This window comes from Typopeltis vanoorti, chromosome 4 (genome assembly GCF_054136105.1).
Source record: "Typopeltis vanoorti isolate ZY-2024b chromosome 4, IOZ_Tvanoo_1.0, whole genome shotgun sequence".
Lineage (NCBI taxonomy): Eukaryota > Metazoa > Arthropoda > Arachnida > Uropygi > Thelyphonidae > Typopeltis > Typopeltis vanoorti.
Genome location: NC_143552.1, coordinates 53,024,278 through 53,042,622, shown reverse-complemented (window position 1 = coordinate 53,042,622; position 18,345 = coordinate 53,024,278). Strand labels below are relative to the sequence as shown.

Sequence of the window (18,345 nt, the reverse complement as noted above, 5' to 3'; positions counted from 1 at the left end):
CTCTTACACCCACTGTATTTATCACCATACCATATTTTTTTACTTTGATTTTTCTGCTTTTCAGTTACATTCATTAAATTTTTAATTTTTGCATCTGGAAAACTTGAAGTAGTAACATGGTCAACATTTGCATTTTTTCTAATTGAATCTTCATATCTTATAATATCCTTTTTATACTTGATTTTACCTACCTGATTATCTTTATGTAGTATCTTACATGATTTAGTGCTTTTTTTTATTTCTCTCTTTGCTGTTTACCCTTCATGTCTTTCTGATGCCTCTCTTATCATTTTTCAACTTTTTCCAATTGCCTCATCATTGTCTAATACAGGGTTTCTCAAACTTTTTCTACAACGGAACACTTCACAAATCCTGAAATGTTCACGGAACACCTTGGTGATTTTGTAATGTATTAATTAATAATTAATTGGTAATTTAGCTTCTTTTATTGTTAATTAATAATTGATAGGTAATTTAGCTTATTTATTTGTTAATTAATAATTGATAGGTAATTTAGCTTATTTATTTGTTAATTAATAATTGATAATTAATTATTAATTATCGATAATTACTTATTAATTAATAATTAATTAACCATCGATTAAACCATCATTAAATTAATTTGTGCTGATTTTCATTGACATATCCCATTCTGATCACCAAAAATTTATAATATTATTATAAGTATTTACGAGTGAATGCAGACTTTTTCTCCTGTATGCTGGTTTTGTAGGTTAGGTAAATATAAATAAAATAAATGAGTAAATCTAAGTGTTAAGAAAAAACAATCATTTATTGTCAAATGTTAATTAGTAAAAAACAAAACACAAAAATAGTAAAACGTATATTGCAAATTAAGTTCTTAATGACTCTGATGTTTTTAGGTCTTTGAATTACAAATTCTTTTGATATCAGGCACAATATTAGAAAGTTGAATTCTCATATTTGGTGTAGCGTCGAATCTGTTCCTGGACTTTGATTTGGTTGCAGCATAATATGAAAATCCTGCCTCGCATAAATATGTCGTTGTAAAAGGAAGTAAAACAAAAGTAGCTAATTTTGATACGCTTGTCCAGAAATCATTTATTGGCAGTTCCTTGTATTTTTGTTTTAAATCAGAGTCACTAATTAAGTCAACTAGATTTTCATAGCCACTTGCACTGAAGCTTGCTGGCTTAGCTGTCACTGTAAATGGATTCAGAACCCAGGAATTGTCCTCACTGGATTTTGGAAAATATTGCAAAAGGGTTGATTGCAAGTCATGCAAGTGTTCTAAAATTACGTTAGATACTTCTTCATTTACTTTAAGAATTTATTTTGGTCAAAATTTCATGCAAGGTGGGAAAACAATCAAAATTATTCTGTTCAACTGTAGAAATCCAGAATTGCAACTTCCTATCAAAAAATGCAATTTTATCTCTTGTATTAAAAATTGTAATATTCTTTCCTTGTAATGATAAGTTAATTTCACTGTACTTTGTAAAAATATCTGCCAGATCACAAGACCATGAAGAATTTCTTAATAATTCAATAAAATTTTGTCCTAAATTATGTGACATCAAGAAGACCATTAACTCACTACGAAGTTCAAAAAGCCTCAATAATGCTTTTCCTCTGGATAGCCATCTCACTTCAGTATGTAATAAAAGTGCATTATTGTGCACTACCCATTTCATCGCACAAAATTTTAAATAATCTGGATTGAAGTGGTTGAGATTTTACATAGTTAATCATTTTTTCGCATTCATCCAAAATAGTTTTTAAATATGTACGAATTCTTTTTTATTACTAGTGCTTGTCTATGCAAAACACAATGACTTTTGGTGGCTTTTGTAGCTACTTGCAGGATACGTGTTACAACTCCCTTCATCTTTCCTACCATTGCTTGAGCACCATCTGTACAAATATCAATACACTTCTCCCAACCGATTTCCTGTTTTGTAATATAATTATTAATACAGTTGAATATATCTTCTCCGGTAGTTTTTTCTTGTAGATATTCGCACATGAGTAAATCTTCTTCAATACTTTTATCAAATATGTAACGAACAAACACTAGTAATACAGCGAGTCCTGCAACATCTGTAGATTCATCCACTTGCAATGAATATTCACTGCAGCCCAAGTCGATGAATTAGCTCTATTTCTATGTCAGCAGAAAGATCTTTGATGCGGCGTGAAACAGTATCATTTGATAATTGTACTGCATCTATTTTTTTTAGCAACCTGCTCGTTTAACATGCATGATACAATGTCTTTCACACAAGGCTTAATGAGCGTCTCACCAATTGTATGAGCTTCACCATGAAGGGCAGTGCGGTAACTCACGCAAAAATACGCCTCTGTTGCATTTTCAGTTGTAGCAATTGTAGCCATTTGAAGATTAGATTTTTCTAGCGAGTCACGTCGTCTCTTAAAAAAATGTATATCTTTTCCTTTGTAATCAGTGTGTTTCGTTTCAAAGTGCCTATGAAATTTAGCTGGAGCCAAAGAACTGTTTACTAGTATTTTATTACATAAAACATCAGGAGCATGTGTATTGCCAATACACATAAATCCATAATTTAAATAACTTTCATGATACTTCCGTTTTGGTCTGTTCTTAGATGACTCTTGTTCTTTAATATTAGCTTTTGAAGAAACCACCATTTTCAATTCCATATCTTCTCCAATCATACGAGTAGATGTGTCAGCAGAAGTACTTGCTCCTCCTTGTGTTAAAGTTCCTGTCTTTAAACAAGAATCCATGGGTATTTTTTCAATAATATTCAAATTCCAATATTTGTCAGAGCTATAATAAAAACAAATAGAATTTTCTTGTAAAGGTAACTTTAGTATGAAAAACAATAAGATTATAAATAAGAAATGTGTCGAATAATATAAAAGTAAATGAATAATGCAAAATAGTAAAAAAAGACTGCAACACACAAAAGTAAATATGAATTGTAACAATACTTGTAAGAAAAGTACTAAACCGTATCAAATAATGTAAAAGCAATTGTAATAAGAATGATATGATAAAATGTTCAGTAACAAAAATTAAACAGTTCAAAATAAATCAGATATTAATTATAAAATTAATTAAAAGAAAAAGAAGAATTCTTTTTTTTTAAAGTTGCCTCGCCTACTCCCTATCGGGAATAAAAAGGCTTTAGCCGATTTTTTTTTTTCCGAGGGTCCGGTCCCAACAAATTTACTCATAAATACCTTTCCAATTTTTTTTTAAAGTTATACATTAACATAAGTATTAATAATTAATTATGGCATAATCATAAAGAGTATTAGTACACTTATGTATACAGTGTGGCATGTTGACAAATATAAATTACATTTAAATTAGTTATCAATCACTGGACTAATGAAATGTTGTAGCATGTTGTAATTTATTCAGGCAAACATCATTAAATTAATTTGTGTTGATTTTCATTTACATATCCCATTCTGATCATGAAATATATTTATAATATTATTATAAGTACTTACGAGTGAATGCAGACTTTTTCTCCTGTGTGCTGTTAGTTTTCCCCTCCTTTTGTACATCCTGGAGATCTTTGTAGGCTTCAGGTGGATGACTCTCTATCTGTTCCATCACAAACACCTTCAATAAGAGATTTCTTAATACCAAAATTAAACAAAGTGCCTTGTCTCTTATTCATATCAGATTTTAAATCTGTATTGTTATTATTTTTAAAAAAATCATGGCACTCCGGTTTTAGAACAAGCACTTACACACTGCAATACGCACTTGCGAAGAAAGTATTCAGTAGTAATAGATTTGAGAACCGGATACAGACTACCTTGATCATCAATTTCAGTGGAAAAATTTTCTTTATACTTCCTTGCTGATTTTTGCAACTGATATTTGCAACGCAGATGTTATTTCGTTCAGTTTTGAGAACACACCACCCATTGTTGTAATCGACTTGCAGGCAATTTTATGATTGGTCATAAACGGCGGTATTCACTTTCCCAATTGTTGAAAGATTTCAGTGTGTGAAAATTAACAATAATTCATGAATACTTCCATGTTTAAAAATATGCTGCTTGGTCACTGACATTTGCTACACAGATGTCATTTCCTTCATTTTTGAGAACAGAGGATATTCCACCACTGTTATAATCCGCTTGCAGGCAATTTTTATGATCCGTCATAAACAGCGTTATTCCCTTTCCCAAATGTTGAAATGTTTCGATGTGTGAAAATTAACGATACACAGATGTTATTAGGTGTTCTGGGTCTGAGCTTTTCGACATATTCACGAATATTATTCTCCTCAGAATATTTTTAGTATGAAATATTTATTCATGAAAAATGCTTAGAAAACTAAAATGACAAATTTCAGAACTTCTCGCGGAACACCTATTCACCTTCCATGGAACACTAGTGTTCCGCAGAACACAGTTTGAGAAACCCTGGTCTAATAATTTGCTTTAGTATAGATATTTCCAAACTTAATTCATACTCATTAGTTTCTGAAATGGCATGATACTATTCACTGGGATAAGCCACTTTATCAACAATTTTCTTTGTTACTTCTCTATTGTTCTCTCAAGAGTTTGGCATATTTTATGGTACTACTTTAATATTGCAGTATTCCAACAAAATATCAGGAAATATATCAAAATACTATAAGTTTTGCTATGTATATTATTGAAAGCAGAGATAGTATTATGTTAAAAAACGTTTCATTTTCTTGACCAAAAAGCTCTGAGAAGACTTTTAATGGGATTATATTGATCAAGTGCATATAATAAACAATTCTCTGAATCCCGACAAAGACAACAAGATGATGTACATTATATTTCTACCAACGTCATTCCATACTTAGGGACAGTTTCCAATAAGATTGCTAGACTCCTCAGACCACATAAAATAAGAGTGGCCTTTAAACCCACAGAAACGATTAGACAACTCTTAAGATCTTCAAAAGATAGCAATCCTTTCTCCAAATATGCTGGAGTTTTTAACATATCCTTCTCGTGCAGCTTGAATTACATCAGCCAAACTTCAAGGAGCCTTGAAATTAGGCAAAAAGAACACATAGGTGACGTCAATAATAACAGAGAAGAAAAATCGGGGTTAGCTTTTCAATTCTCAAGAACGAACCTATCATAGAGTGGGATAGAAGCACAATTCCTTACATGGAGGAGGACTTCTGCTTCCGAATTTTTAAGGAGGCCACAACAGTTGCCCGTTGTATACAAAATCTTAACAGGAACCAAGGACTAATCTTGCCCATGATCTGGAAGACCCTTATCAGATCCTTCAACTCGCCAGAACTGAATTATAGTGCCAACTATAGAACGTTCCTAAATAACAATGAGTGATATCATCCACGCTCTATGAATGTATTGTACACGCTCTGTTCTTTGTTTAATATAATTGGAATCGGTTGATTATAGTTTGTAACAGTTTTTTACTTTTTAATGCCTTACATCAGTTATGTACCCTGAAGATGCCAACAGCCTTAGTTGGTGAAACTAGTTGGTATAACTTAGTTGTTTATTATATGCACTTGATCAATATAATCCCATTAAAAGTCTTTCCAGAGATAGTATTATTTAATAAATTTGAGAATTTTTTTTCTTTTATTATTAGAGGCATCATTACATGAAGTGAAATTATCAGATTCTTTTGGGGCATTGGCAAGCATTCACATACCTCATAATACATCATCCAGCAGGTGAGCAGTTTCTGATTGTCTTATCCTTCTGTCCCCCCCCCCCCTTCTCCCACGTTGTTTTTTTTTAATTATGCTGCTTTATAGTGAGGCTTATGCAATCTACAGTCCATCAACTCATCTCTTAACCTTTTTTACTGCTAAGCTCAAGTTATCTTGATCAGTTTTAAAAACGGTGTCTTTGCTGAGCTTCAGTATACTCAAGTGCATTTTGGCATTTAATAAGTCTTCTCTGAAACAACTTTTAAACATGTTTGAATACTATGGGCATACGAAGACATCTGTTATTAATATAATTCAGTTAAACTCAAGCACTTCTCTGTTTTCATCTGGTTTTTTTTGGAGGAAAATATTTGCACTTTTGCCTGTAGCAGGAGAAATCTCCTAGCCGATGTGTCTCGCATGGTCAGTGTCTTCCTATAGGAAGACATTTAGGATTTGTGAAAATAGTGTAAAGTGTGTGTGCTGGCCATAAGACATAAAAAATTATAAAATCACCAATCAGTTAATAATGAAGCCAAATTGTGTAATAGAATACAATAAAAAATAACATGAATATTTGGCATGATGAGTTAGTATGCTGTTTTACTAGGACTTGAAGTGATACATAAAGTTCTGTTTTTACCTCCTGCACATCTGATCATATTTTCCCTTTCAGTTGTTTCGGACCATAGGTGACTTTGTAGGCTTTTGTCCACAAAGTATTCCTGGTGAGAGTTTTACAGGATAAAGACCAGATAAAGGTTCCTCATGTCGTTGACGGGAATCGAACCCAGGTCTTTCCGACTAAAGGGCTTTGTCTGTACTGACTGAGCTGTTGAGGCTCTCCTCCTATACATAGCAGTTCTAAATTCTTAGACACCGTATGAAGTAAATACAGCAAAAGATAATATTTATGGATTTTCAAGTGAGTCTCATAAGGAAATTTTTTTCACATCCTTCATACACCAAGGGCAATGGCTAAAATGGAATATGTATCACCTGTTGATGACCAATCCCCAGAATGAAAGAAAGATGCTTTCCAACACCATTCATACTTCATGCTCTTAAGAAAAATCCCACAAGGTATTGCCATGTGTATCCAAACATCTCATTTGAAGAGAAGAAAAGTAGAGATTGAATGAGAGTAGATATACGCAGAGGTGAGTTATAAGGGGCTCATGGGGGCTTGCACAAGCCCTTTGTTAAAATTTTCTCAAATTTGCGAGCCCCTTGTTCTTGTTTACTTTTTTATATTTTCAAAAAAAAAAAAAAAAAAAACATAATTTTTTGAAATATATTAAGCGACAAACTCATATGGTAACCTAACAAAAATTAGTCTATTCGGCAGTGTATAGATTATTTGGAATTATTATTTCAACTCCTCTATAACGAATGTGCCCAAATTTGAAAATAAAATAAGTGCATGCGCTATCTTTACCCTTTTCCCTTCTGGTAGCCAATTGTATGGTAAGACCAGTAGCCAATCAAATGTTTGTAAAACTGTCATCAATGGGTTGTTCCACTGGACATTAGTTCTGTGTTTATATTGTAAAACTATTTTTACCCGTGAAACATGAAAAGATAGTCAAATTTATTAAATTTTTTTGGGAAAGAAAAAATAATGAAAAGTGATTCTGTTGATTCTACTGCAGTTGAAAATGAAGTTGAAGATAATACACACATTGATTCAATGAATATGCAACAGGTTGGAGGAGAAAAAGAAAATCATTTACCTGATTGCTGAAACAAGAAGCAAGCATCGTATTTCAAAATGCAGTATAAGTGGTTAGAAGTTAAAAATGATAAATTAGGATGTTGTTTTTGCTCAAAATATAAAAACTTAGGTGGTGAAGGAGAAAAAAGTTGTTACCTATCAAAGGAATGGGTAGAAATGAAAATGGAACCGAATGGAAATACTACAGACTCAAGAACCGCATCTTTGCATAAAAAGTTATCCAAACATTTGCTCATAATAAAATCATAAAAAAAATGAAGAATGTAGCAAATCTATATTACCAAATTTAATTGACAAACTAAATTAAAAAGAAATTTTGATAACTTTAAAAATGTTTAATTCTCTTTATAGTTTGGTGAAGAGAAAACCAACCAATGTTCTGATTTACCAGATTTAATCGAGCTGCAAATTAAAAATGGTATTGTTCTAGGATTACCATTTCATTCTAGATTCTCAGAAATTAGAATGATTGAACATATTTCTAAACAAATAAAATTAAAAATGTTCTCTAAAATAATAGAAAAAATTGCAAAATTTCTATAATAGCAGACGAATCGACAACATTATCGAAAATAAGTGTTTTAGTTATTCACATACAAGTTGAGCTCACTGAACCATGTATGATTTGTGTATATCTTATAGAACTAGAAGATACCACCACGGAATGTATACATGCCGCTATAATTGCTACTTTAAATTCATATGGATTTTCTGATAACTATTTAAAAAATCATCTCATTGCATTTTGTTCTGATGGAGCCAGTGTAATGTTAAGAAATAAATCAGGTATTACAATCAAACTTATACAAAAATTTCCCAACATTGTGATTTGGCATTGCATAGCTCATCGTTTACAATTAGAATTAGACGATTCATTAAAAAAACATTAAAGAAATAAATCATTTTGAAATATTTCTGGATAAATTATATGCTTTTTATCATCAATCACCAAAAATCAACGAGAATTAAATATGATTGTAAAAGACCTTGGCATCGAAATTTAAAGATCGGCCGTGTGTTTGGACCACAATGGGCAGCTTGCAGTTTACTAACGGCTCTTGCTGTGTGGAGAAATTACCCAGCTTTATACTATTTTATTTTAATTATCCAGCTATTTTGTCGAACGATAAATATAAGGGCTTTTTAAACCGACTTTTCAATTTGGAATTTTTAAAAGATCTAGCATTAATGATTGATATCCTACAGGAATTATCATATCTGTAATGGGAATGTATGTTGCAATATAAGTATTATAAGGACTAACTCCTTAATCATGCGAACAATTAATGCAATTAATGATTTTAAAAATTCTGTAAGTTCTTATGAATCTAATATTGATACCATGTTAAAATCAAAAGAATTTGAAGGAATAGCAGTTGAAAGCAAAATCAGATTTCACAAACTACCATGAGAAACATTACCAAACTCTCTTATGATGTCTTTAAAAGATGAAGAACTGAAAAACATTTTAAATGTATGTTATCCTGAAACATGGAATATGGAAGAAGTTACATGTCCATGGTTAGAAGGAGAAAAGAGAATAAGATCTTTAAATTTTATTTTGAAATATGAAATTAAAATTAATGATTTTAGAGATTTAGTGGAAATGGCTTTGACTGGAATGTTACGAAAACGATATTCCCAGCACGGTAAAAAAAGCCAAAGTGATTATAACAAAAATTGCAGTTTGCAGCGCTGAAGTCAAATGAGCTTTTAGTGTGATGAATAATATCGTAATGACAAAGAGATCTTCTCTCACTATAAAACATATTTCGGGTTTAATGACAATATGTGTAAATGGGATACCCTTGAATGAATTTAATCTGAATCCCTATGTCAGATCTTTTCTAGAAAATCATCTCTCGATTATAGATCCTCCTAGAAGAACACAAGACGTGAAGAAGGAAGGAAATAAGGTGTGGCAGCTGTTGTCATAAGTATTTCCTTAAAGTAATTGTAAATGTTAACCTGTAAAGGAATGAGTTTTTTTTTTTCCATGTAAAATCATCTCATCATCTGGAAAGTGATTTTATTAAATAAAATATTATAGTTACTGTTACTACAGTATCGATGGGACGCTGCATACTCTATGGGAGAAGTATTAAATATTGTTGTCTGCACCATTGTTATGTCATCACTTACTTTTCCTATAATAATTTACTTTCTTTGAATTTACTTCTCTACAATGACTACAAGACTTACAAAACTACCATTTTACAAATAAGAATTCACTTTTGGTAATCACATATAAATAAATAGGACTATAAAATAATACCCCTTGATTGGTACCATTGATTATCACTTGAAGTATAAAAACAAAAGAGAAATATAATGTATTTCAATGTTATTGTGTTTAGATAATATTTATTTATTATTTATAGTTTGTTTGTCATGAAAACCTCTATCGCAAACAACACAAATTTATTTTGTTTATAAAAAATGCAGGCTATTGCATATGTGAAATTATAAAAGATTTTATTCTTATTATATTTTGATAGTTAAAAAATGTTTTTCTTATTGATAATAAGATAATAAGTTGATAATAACTGAGATGACATCTCTCCCACCAGTCAGAGGGAGTGACCATATGGTTTTGACTTGGAAAATGAATAGACACGCAGGAGTATCAAAGAGATGGGAATGTATGTGGATTTATATAGCAGGTAATTATAATAGACTTAGATGTCAACTTGGAGAAGTTTCGTGGAGGGAGGAATTGGAAGGCCAGGATATCATTAGTGCTTGGGAAATCGTGAAGGAATATTTGTTAGCAGCAATGGTACGCTGTATTTCACGAGTGAAGAAGAGGACACAATTTGGAGTAAAGTGGATGACAAACAATATTAAACAGGAACTGCATGTGAAAAAGAGGCTATGGAAGAGATATAAGGAGACAGGTGAAGAGAAGATGCATGAAGAATATAAGACACAAGCCAGAAAAGTGACTAGTATGGTAAGTAAGACGAAACTGGAATATGAGAGGAGATATGCTCTAAGATCCAAAGAAAGTCCTAGAGAATGTTTTAGATATGTGGCCAGTAGGAGGAGAAATGACTGTGGAAGAATGATATTGTGGGATAAAAATGGGAATAGAATGACTGATGCAGAGGACCTAATGGAATTATTCAATGAACACTTTATTGGAGTATTTCATCCTGGAGGAGTCAGTTTTAATGCTAGAGGGATTGGGCAGGTTCGAGGTTTAGAGGTACAGGAGGAGAGTGTATTCCAAATACTGAGTACTCTGGATGTCAGTAAAGCTGTGGGACTGGATGGTATTTTACCACAAGTTTTGAGAGATTGTGCTAGGGAATTGACAGTACCTTTGACCTGGCTTTTCAATGAAAGACTGGCTGCGGGGAAAGGTGCCCATGGAATGGAAGGAAGGTAAGATAGTGCCATTGCATAAGGGCAGTAACAGACTGGAAGTGTCTAATTATAAGCCAGTTTGTGTGTTATCAGTAGTTAGTAAGATCTTGGAGAAAGTAGTGAGGGACCATATACAGCATTGGGAAGATGAGGGTAATGTTATCTGTGAGAGTCAACATGAATTTGTGAAGGGGAATGATTTATGATAAAGTTACAAGAGCATTAGATGAGGGAAAGGCATATACTGCCATTTTCCTAGACTTAGCAAAGGCATTTGACAGGGTGCCACATGATAAGCTGATATTCAAGTTGCAGCACATGGGTCTGGATGTCAGATTGATCAACTGGATTCAGGATTGGCTGTCCGATAGGTATCAGAGAGTTGTGTATGGTGGAGCAATATCAAAGAACCAGAATGTTACAAGTGGGGTTCCACATGGCTCAGTACTGGGACCTATATTGTTTAACCTTTATATCAATGACATTGTCTGTGGATTGCAAAGGGATATTCAGTTGTTTATGGATGATGCAAAGCTGGTAAGGGTTATTAATAATAGTGCAGATGTGGTAGCCCTGCAAGAGGATTTGAATAAGCTAGATAGATGGGCAAATGAATGGGGTGTCAGTTTAATGCAGCAAAATGTAAGGTCTTGAGGTTTGGGACACATCGATGTGATGTTGCATACTCTATGGGAGGAGTATTAAATATTGTTGTCTGTGCCATTGTTATGTCGTCAGTTACTTTTCCTATAATAATTTACTTTCTTTGAATTTACCTCTCTACAATGACTACAAGACTTACAAAATTTCCCTGACTCTAATATCTGTATCACTTCTTACGTGTTCATTCTATAAGGAAAGCAAATTCTATATCTCTAGCCGATTCCTAATTTTACTCACGTGCTTACCCTGACTGTTAAAGGATATTCCTTGCTAAAAGAAATGAATCCTCTTTCTTTCTGGGGCCATCTCCTCTTCAGATATTGACAAATTTATTTTTTAAAGCTGTGCCAGCCAATATCGTAGAATAGAGGGGGACTCTTATTCAGGGAGACTTTTACAGACTTTTTGGTGTACATAGGTGAATAAATTTAGTACTTAAACTCATAAATTAAACGCTTTACTGTGGCTAAGTAAATTCTGGTTTGTAGTCGTAACTTCTATAACATCATATGATACCTTTCTTTCAATTCCCCCCCGCTATGTTTCAGATTAATGAGCAGTAGTTTTGATTCATATCACAGGCAAACTCAGGTATAGAAGAAAAAATATATTTATTGGAATCTAAAGACATATACACTTAGACCAATCTCACTTTCAGTTAGTTCAATGACATGCTAAATCAAACTGTATCAAACTGATTAATACTCTAATGCATGAACAATAAATCCTTCTTTTAAGTTAGAGATTAAACACACATAATGTACACATTATACACTTCTAATCAATTTTCTACCTACTATGTTAGACTTGCACATTAAACTAGTCACAATCATCTACGATCATTCCAAACAATATGTCTTATGGACATTAGCCACTGCTAAATAATCACTTCAAGTTCTTAAATACTGTCCATACTCGATTATTACACTACAATGATCTTTTTCTTTTACCAACTGGGTAATTATACAACAAAATCTGTACTTTACCATTTCTTGGGGGCAGGATCTCCAGGTCCGTCTGAACTGTCCTTCTTTGTTTGAATTACCTCTCGATACTTCCCTCGTCTATTCTCGATCTGTTTCGGGCCATCCTCGTTTTTACAGGATACGTCAGCGATATTATGCCATCGGAACTTTCAGTGAAGGAGTGAAGACAGCATATGACGACATCTCATGCTTTAGTACCGGCAGAAATTCAGACATCGAAGGGAAAGGTGCACCGTCCGATATCGTACTATCGCCAAGAAACACCATCAGGAACTACCGTTCCATGGGAGAAGTCGAATCATCATCCAGCAAAACAGACGAAAAAAAAGCCTTGAGAAAGGGGTGCAAACCCTTTTTATTCTCCCTTCACCCCCCCCCCCCCCCTTTTTAGCATCCTGTTACTCACTGCGATAGTGCCCTCTTCTTTCTGCGATATTTTCTCGCCCGCTACTTTCTCCATCCGCGGGAATTTTGGCACATCACGAGATCTCTAGCAGCGTCTTCCGGGAAACGAATGTGCGTCGTTTTCCTGATTTTTCTGACTTGTTAAATCCTAAATGAATTGTTTCCTTTTAAAAGTTCTTTATTCAGGATGTAGCAGGAGTTAAACTGGAGGAAGTAGGGGAGACAAGAGATCTGGGGTTGATGATTGATAGAAACCTGAAATTTAGGGGAGATATTGCAAAAGTAATGAAGGTAACACAGAGGATTGCTACAATAATGAGGACACTGACCTGCAGAGATAAAATGGTTATCATTCCGTTGTATAAGACTCTGATCAGACCACACTTTTTTATATTTATATCAAATGAAATTTGATATAAATTTCATTTGATATAGATATAAATTCATTTGATATAAATAACGCTATTTATATCAAATGAAAGGAACTAGTTATGATATTACTTTTTATTTTATTCGGGTGGGGTGCCCCCCATTCCGATTAAGTATGTATTTTTTTATTGTAGCAGCGTGTGTGTGTGTTCATGGGACCGGTTTGCTGTTCTGAGGGACGAATAGATTTAACATATAGATTACATAACAGTTATGTAATCTATAAGTTAAATATATAGGGAATAATTTGGAGAGGAATATTCAGTTGTGCGCTGATGTACAAAAAAATAAGAGAGAGAGAGGGGGCAGGGGCTGCAGTTAATAAACATGATGTAGAGATCTTGCAGGACAATTAAAATAGACTAAGAGTGTGGACAAAGAACAAACATTGTCACTTTAATGTGACAAAGTAAGGTTATTTACTTTTAATGTAAAAATATATATACAGTAAAACTCCATTTTTATGTTCCCGCAATTTTCATTTTCCTGCCATTTATGTCATTTTCCGTTGGTCCTGTCTTGAGGCCTATTCTTATGATATATTGTTTTCTCACCATTAACAACTTGATGTGGACGTTATTTCCTGTGATTTGCGGTTTTTTCTCAGGTGGCAACAGTGATTTTCAAATCGATTTCCTCTCATTCAACTCGATTCAAGGAAATCTGCACATTTCTGTTCACAGATGGCGTTGCTTTCGGCTGTAGTTTCGTTTCCGCCATCACAGTGACTTGCACGCTTGCAGCAGTGATGTAGTGATGAGCGATACTGTGATTTTTCAATCACAGTATGAATTGATACTATGAAGTTTTCATATCAATAATTTTAAACTGTCAGCCGCTTGTGGCACCTATAACATGTTGTGATGTGATTTCACATTCACAGTGCTGTATTGAAATCATGAACAAGGATCACATACAAATTGTGAAATCACATTCACACTTCTACCAAGTAACAGTTGTTACTCGTGAATATTAGATATCGGTGAATAAACCACAGTTCGTGAAATATCGCTTCACTAGTTTGCAGTGTTGGTGTTCGTAGTCGCAGTTCAGAAGCACGTGGTATATTGCAGAATTTCTGCTAAGTAATTTAGCTTGTGATAGTTGCTTTCAAGTTGCAGTGGTGGATGATCCATGTTAGTAACATGGAGAAAAAAGAAAGAAAATGTATTTCGGTAGTAGAAAGGAGGGCAATTCTGCGACGTGTAGATTGGCATGTCGGAACACGTGTGCAATTAGCAAAAGATCTTGGACTCTCCGTGTCCGCTTTGAACACGATAGTAAAAAACAAGTCAAGCATTTTGAACTCAATGCAAAGCAATCTGGTGCTATGTCAAAAATACGAAAATATATCCGGACATCGACATACGATGAATTGGATAAACTTGTGGTGGAGTGGTTTGTTTCTATGAGAACGTCAGGTATTCCAGTTGATGGTACTATAGTCCAAGCAAAAGCCCTTGAATCTGCTGCAAGATTGGGGATTAATGATTTTATTGCATCAAATGGATGGATTGATCGTTTCAACACTTGTAACAATATTGTGTATAATCAAGTGTGTGGAGAAAGTAATAATGTTGCAGGTGAAACTGTAAACCAGTGGAATCATGAACTAAAAATTATTATTCAGGACTACGAACAGAAAAATATTTTTAATGTTGATGAAACTGGGCTCTTTTATAACATTCTGCCAAGTAAAACATCGTGTTTTAAAGGAAAGAAGTATCACGGTGGAAAATTCAGCAAGCAGAGAGTAACTGTTTGGCTCATGATCAATACTGATGGATCAGAAAAATTATCTCCACTGGTAATTCGTAAATTTAAAAAGCCAAGGTGTTTTAAGAACGTGAAAAATCTGCCTACTAAGTATGATACCAACATAACAGCATCTTCACATCCACCACACATACTCTGGATGCCAAAATTGGGGGCAAATCACTGCGAAATACTATTATTACTGCTAGATAAATGTCCTGCACACCCTGAAGATCTGCAGCTTAGAAACATTAGATCAGCGTGCGTTCTTTCCCACTAATTGTACAAGTGAGCTTCATTAGATTTGGGCATCATCCATGCATTTAAATGGAAATACAGAAAAATATTTGTTGAAAAAGCTGTGTTTATGCATGATAATGGTATGGACCCAAAACAAATGACCATATCAATCCTTGATGCCATGCATTATGTGGCCAAAGCATGGTTGCATGTTACTCCTGAAACCATATCCAACTGTTTCCAGAAGGCAGGAGTTACATTTGTGGAAAAGGAGGAACAACTACAGGAGGAAGAAGAAAATATGTCAGAGCCCAACAACTGGTATGTGATGGATGAGTCTTCCTCATTTTAAGACTATGTTGATGTTGATATGATCAATGGTACCAAGTGTAGAAGACATCCTTTCCAACCACCTTGGTGAAGAAGAAGAGGAAGAAGTGGTTGAAGAAGACTGTGATCATGAACCTACCGTCCCTACTAGTAAAGAAGCAATGGAAGCTATCTCTCTTTTGAGGCAGTATGTTGCAAGTGCATCAGGAGACGATGGGGCATTTAATGCCTTATCCACTGTGGAGAGGCAGGTAGAACTTATAAGAGTGCAAAAGAAGCAAAAACAATCAACAATTAAAGATTTTTTTAAATAGATAAATGTAAGTAATTGTAAATTCATTTATTTTCAGTTATTAAATTTTGTAATAAAGTATGTAGAGTCACATACTAGCAGTAATAAATTTAGTTTAATACTTTATCCAAGTGGAAGCAAACAAAGTTTGTGCCTGAAGTATTTTCAGGACTGAGGCAACTCGTGGTAAAGGTGGACCAAGCTCTCATCACTCCTTGTCTCAGTATCTCCCATAATGCAAAGCACATCTCCTTGCAGACATGTATAATGCTGTGCATTAAGGGAAGGGCCACTAGCCAGACCGGTTTTGACCTTTATTGAGGTCTCGTCAATGGGAGCCAGACCCAGAATTTCTGATACTAAGACAGAAGCAATGGAGAGGTCACATTTACTTATACGAGTTGCCAAAAGGTGTACCACCTTATTATTAAATTACTGTGGATTTTGAGAAAGATGTTGGAAGTTTTTTTCACTTGGTTAGACTATAATAAATTTAGTTTGCTTCATAGAGAGATTAGTCCACCTTTACCATGAGTTGCCTCAGTCCTGAAGATACTTCATGTGCAAACTTCGTTCGCTTACACTTGGATAAAGGATTAAACTAAATTTAGTCTAACCAAGTGAAAAAAACTAACAACAAGCAGTAAATCATCTTTTAGCCTCTTTTTAATGTTTTTTACATTTCCTACTATTTACACTTTTTTCCATCAGTCCCCTGGAAAGTGTAAAAAAGGGGTTTTACTGTATATGTATAAAAGCTGTGTATTACAATGATGGAAATGGACTGCAGGAATTTCATAAGCCTATGGTGATGATGTGGGTGATGGTTGATAGGAAGGTGAAGTTATTATTATTACCCCAAGACCTCATGGAGTCAAAGACTCATCTGAGAGGTCCTTTTATCACACACACAACTCATCGTACCGTATCTTAAACATACTCAAACTCCTTGCAGATACCACACTCTCAGGCATGGCATTCCAATCATTCACAACTCTGCATGAAAAAAATCTGCCTCTCACTCCCCTACTCACACCGTTTTTATAGTTTCCAGGGATGACCTCTAGTTCTCCCCCTGATCTTCCACTATTTTCTCTAGAACTTCTTCAGCATTGATCCTATACAACCCCCTTACCAACTTGTAGGTCTCTATCATATATTCCCCTCTTCCTCCTGTCCACCAGACTCTGCAAATTACATCTTTTCAATCTTTCCTCATACTCGACATTCCAGAGGTCAGAAACTACCTTAGTCAGTCACCTTTGGACCCTTTCCAACATCTCTTCATCCTTCTGAAAACCAGGTGACCAAATCTGATCACAATAGTCCATGTGTGTTTCCTAATCAAAGCCTTATACAATGGAACAAGAATCTCCCTACTTCTACACGTCAGTGTCCTCTGCATAATTCCCAGAAGCCTTTGTGTTGTCTTCGCAATTTTGGCTATGTGTCCCGTAAATTTCAGATCCTTATCCACTATCATCACGAGATCTCTTATTTTCTCCACCTCCGACAGTATATCCTCACCAAGCATAAATTCTGCATCCCATCTTTGTTTTCCAAATTTTAAAACCTTACATTTTGTAACATTGAACTCACATCCCCATTTCCTTGCCCAATCACTCAATTTATTCAAGTCTTCTTGTGAGGCCACAACTTCTTCACTATTCTTCATGGTTCATCCCAACTTTGCATCATCTGCAAACAACTGAATATCTGCATCCAAATCTTCACCAATATCATTAATATACAAGTTAAACAGTAATGGTCCTAAAACAGATCCCTGAGGCACTCCACTAGTGACTTTCCTTTTCCTGGATATTGCTCCCCCATACACAACTTGTTGATACCTATCAGATAGCCAATCTGCAATCCAATGCACTAGTCTAATATCCAACTCCATCTGCTCTAGTTTGACTGTCAACTTATCATAAGGTACTCTATCAAAAGCCTTTGCAAAATCCAAGAATATTACTGTGTATTTTTCTCCTCTGTCCAAGGAAGTAGTCACGTTATTGTTATGAGTAAGTAGATTACTAAAACATGACCTCCCTTTAGCAAATCCATGCTGTCCATCAAAGATTATATATACCATTGTTGTCAACCCAACTCTGGATCCTAGTTCTCAGAAGCTTCTCCAACAACTTAACCACAACACCTGACACAGAGATAGGCCTATAGTTTGATGCTTGAGTTCCATCACCTCCTTTATGAAGTGGCACAATCTTGCCCTCCTTCCATTCCTTCAGTATACGTGGTGATATATTATCAAGTCCCACAGCCTTATTAACATCTAGTTTACTGAACTCCCCATACACCTCTTGCTCACTTACAGTCAGTCTCTCCTCCCTATCATCATCTGCTCTCAATCTCTCCATGAAGTCACATTCACAAGGTTCAAAGACCTTTATGAACTGTTCATTAAGTATCTCCACCACGCATTCTGCAACAGCTGTCTTTATACCATTTTCTCCAATG

The 18,345-nt window shown here is 34.4% G+C and overlaps 1 protein-coding gene across 9 annotated transcripts in view; it reads left to right on the top strand.

The window, feature by feature from the left end:
* Positions 1 to 18,345, top strand: part of Idua (alpha-L-iduronidase) — a 288,729-nt gene that overhangs the window by 176,909 nt on the left and 93,475 nt on the right. For 8 of the 9 annotated variants that reach the window (XR_016548188.1, XR_016548187.1, XM_090391167.1 and 5 more), the window contains one exon: positions 5,600 to 5,684. The exons of the other annotated variant lie outside the window; for it this stretch is intronic. Coding sequence is in view for 6 of the 8 variants with exons in the window: in XM_090391167.1 (XP_090247293.1) it covers positions 5,600 to 5,684 (85 nt within the window). In the remaining 2 variants the exon portion in view is untranslated. The remainder of the gene's footprint in view (positions 1 to 5,599; positions 5,685 to 18,345) is intronic. 9 annotated transcript variants of the gene reach the window in all.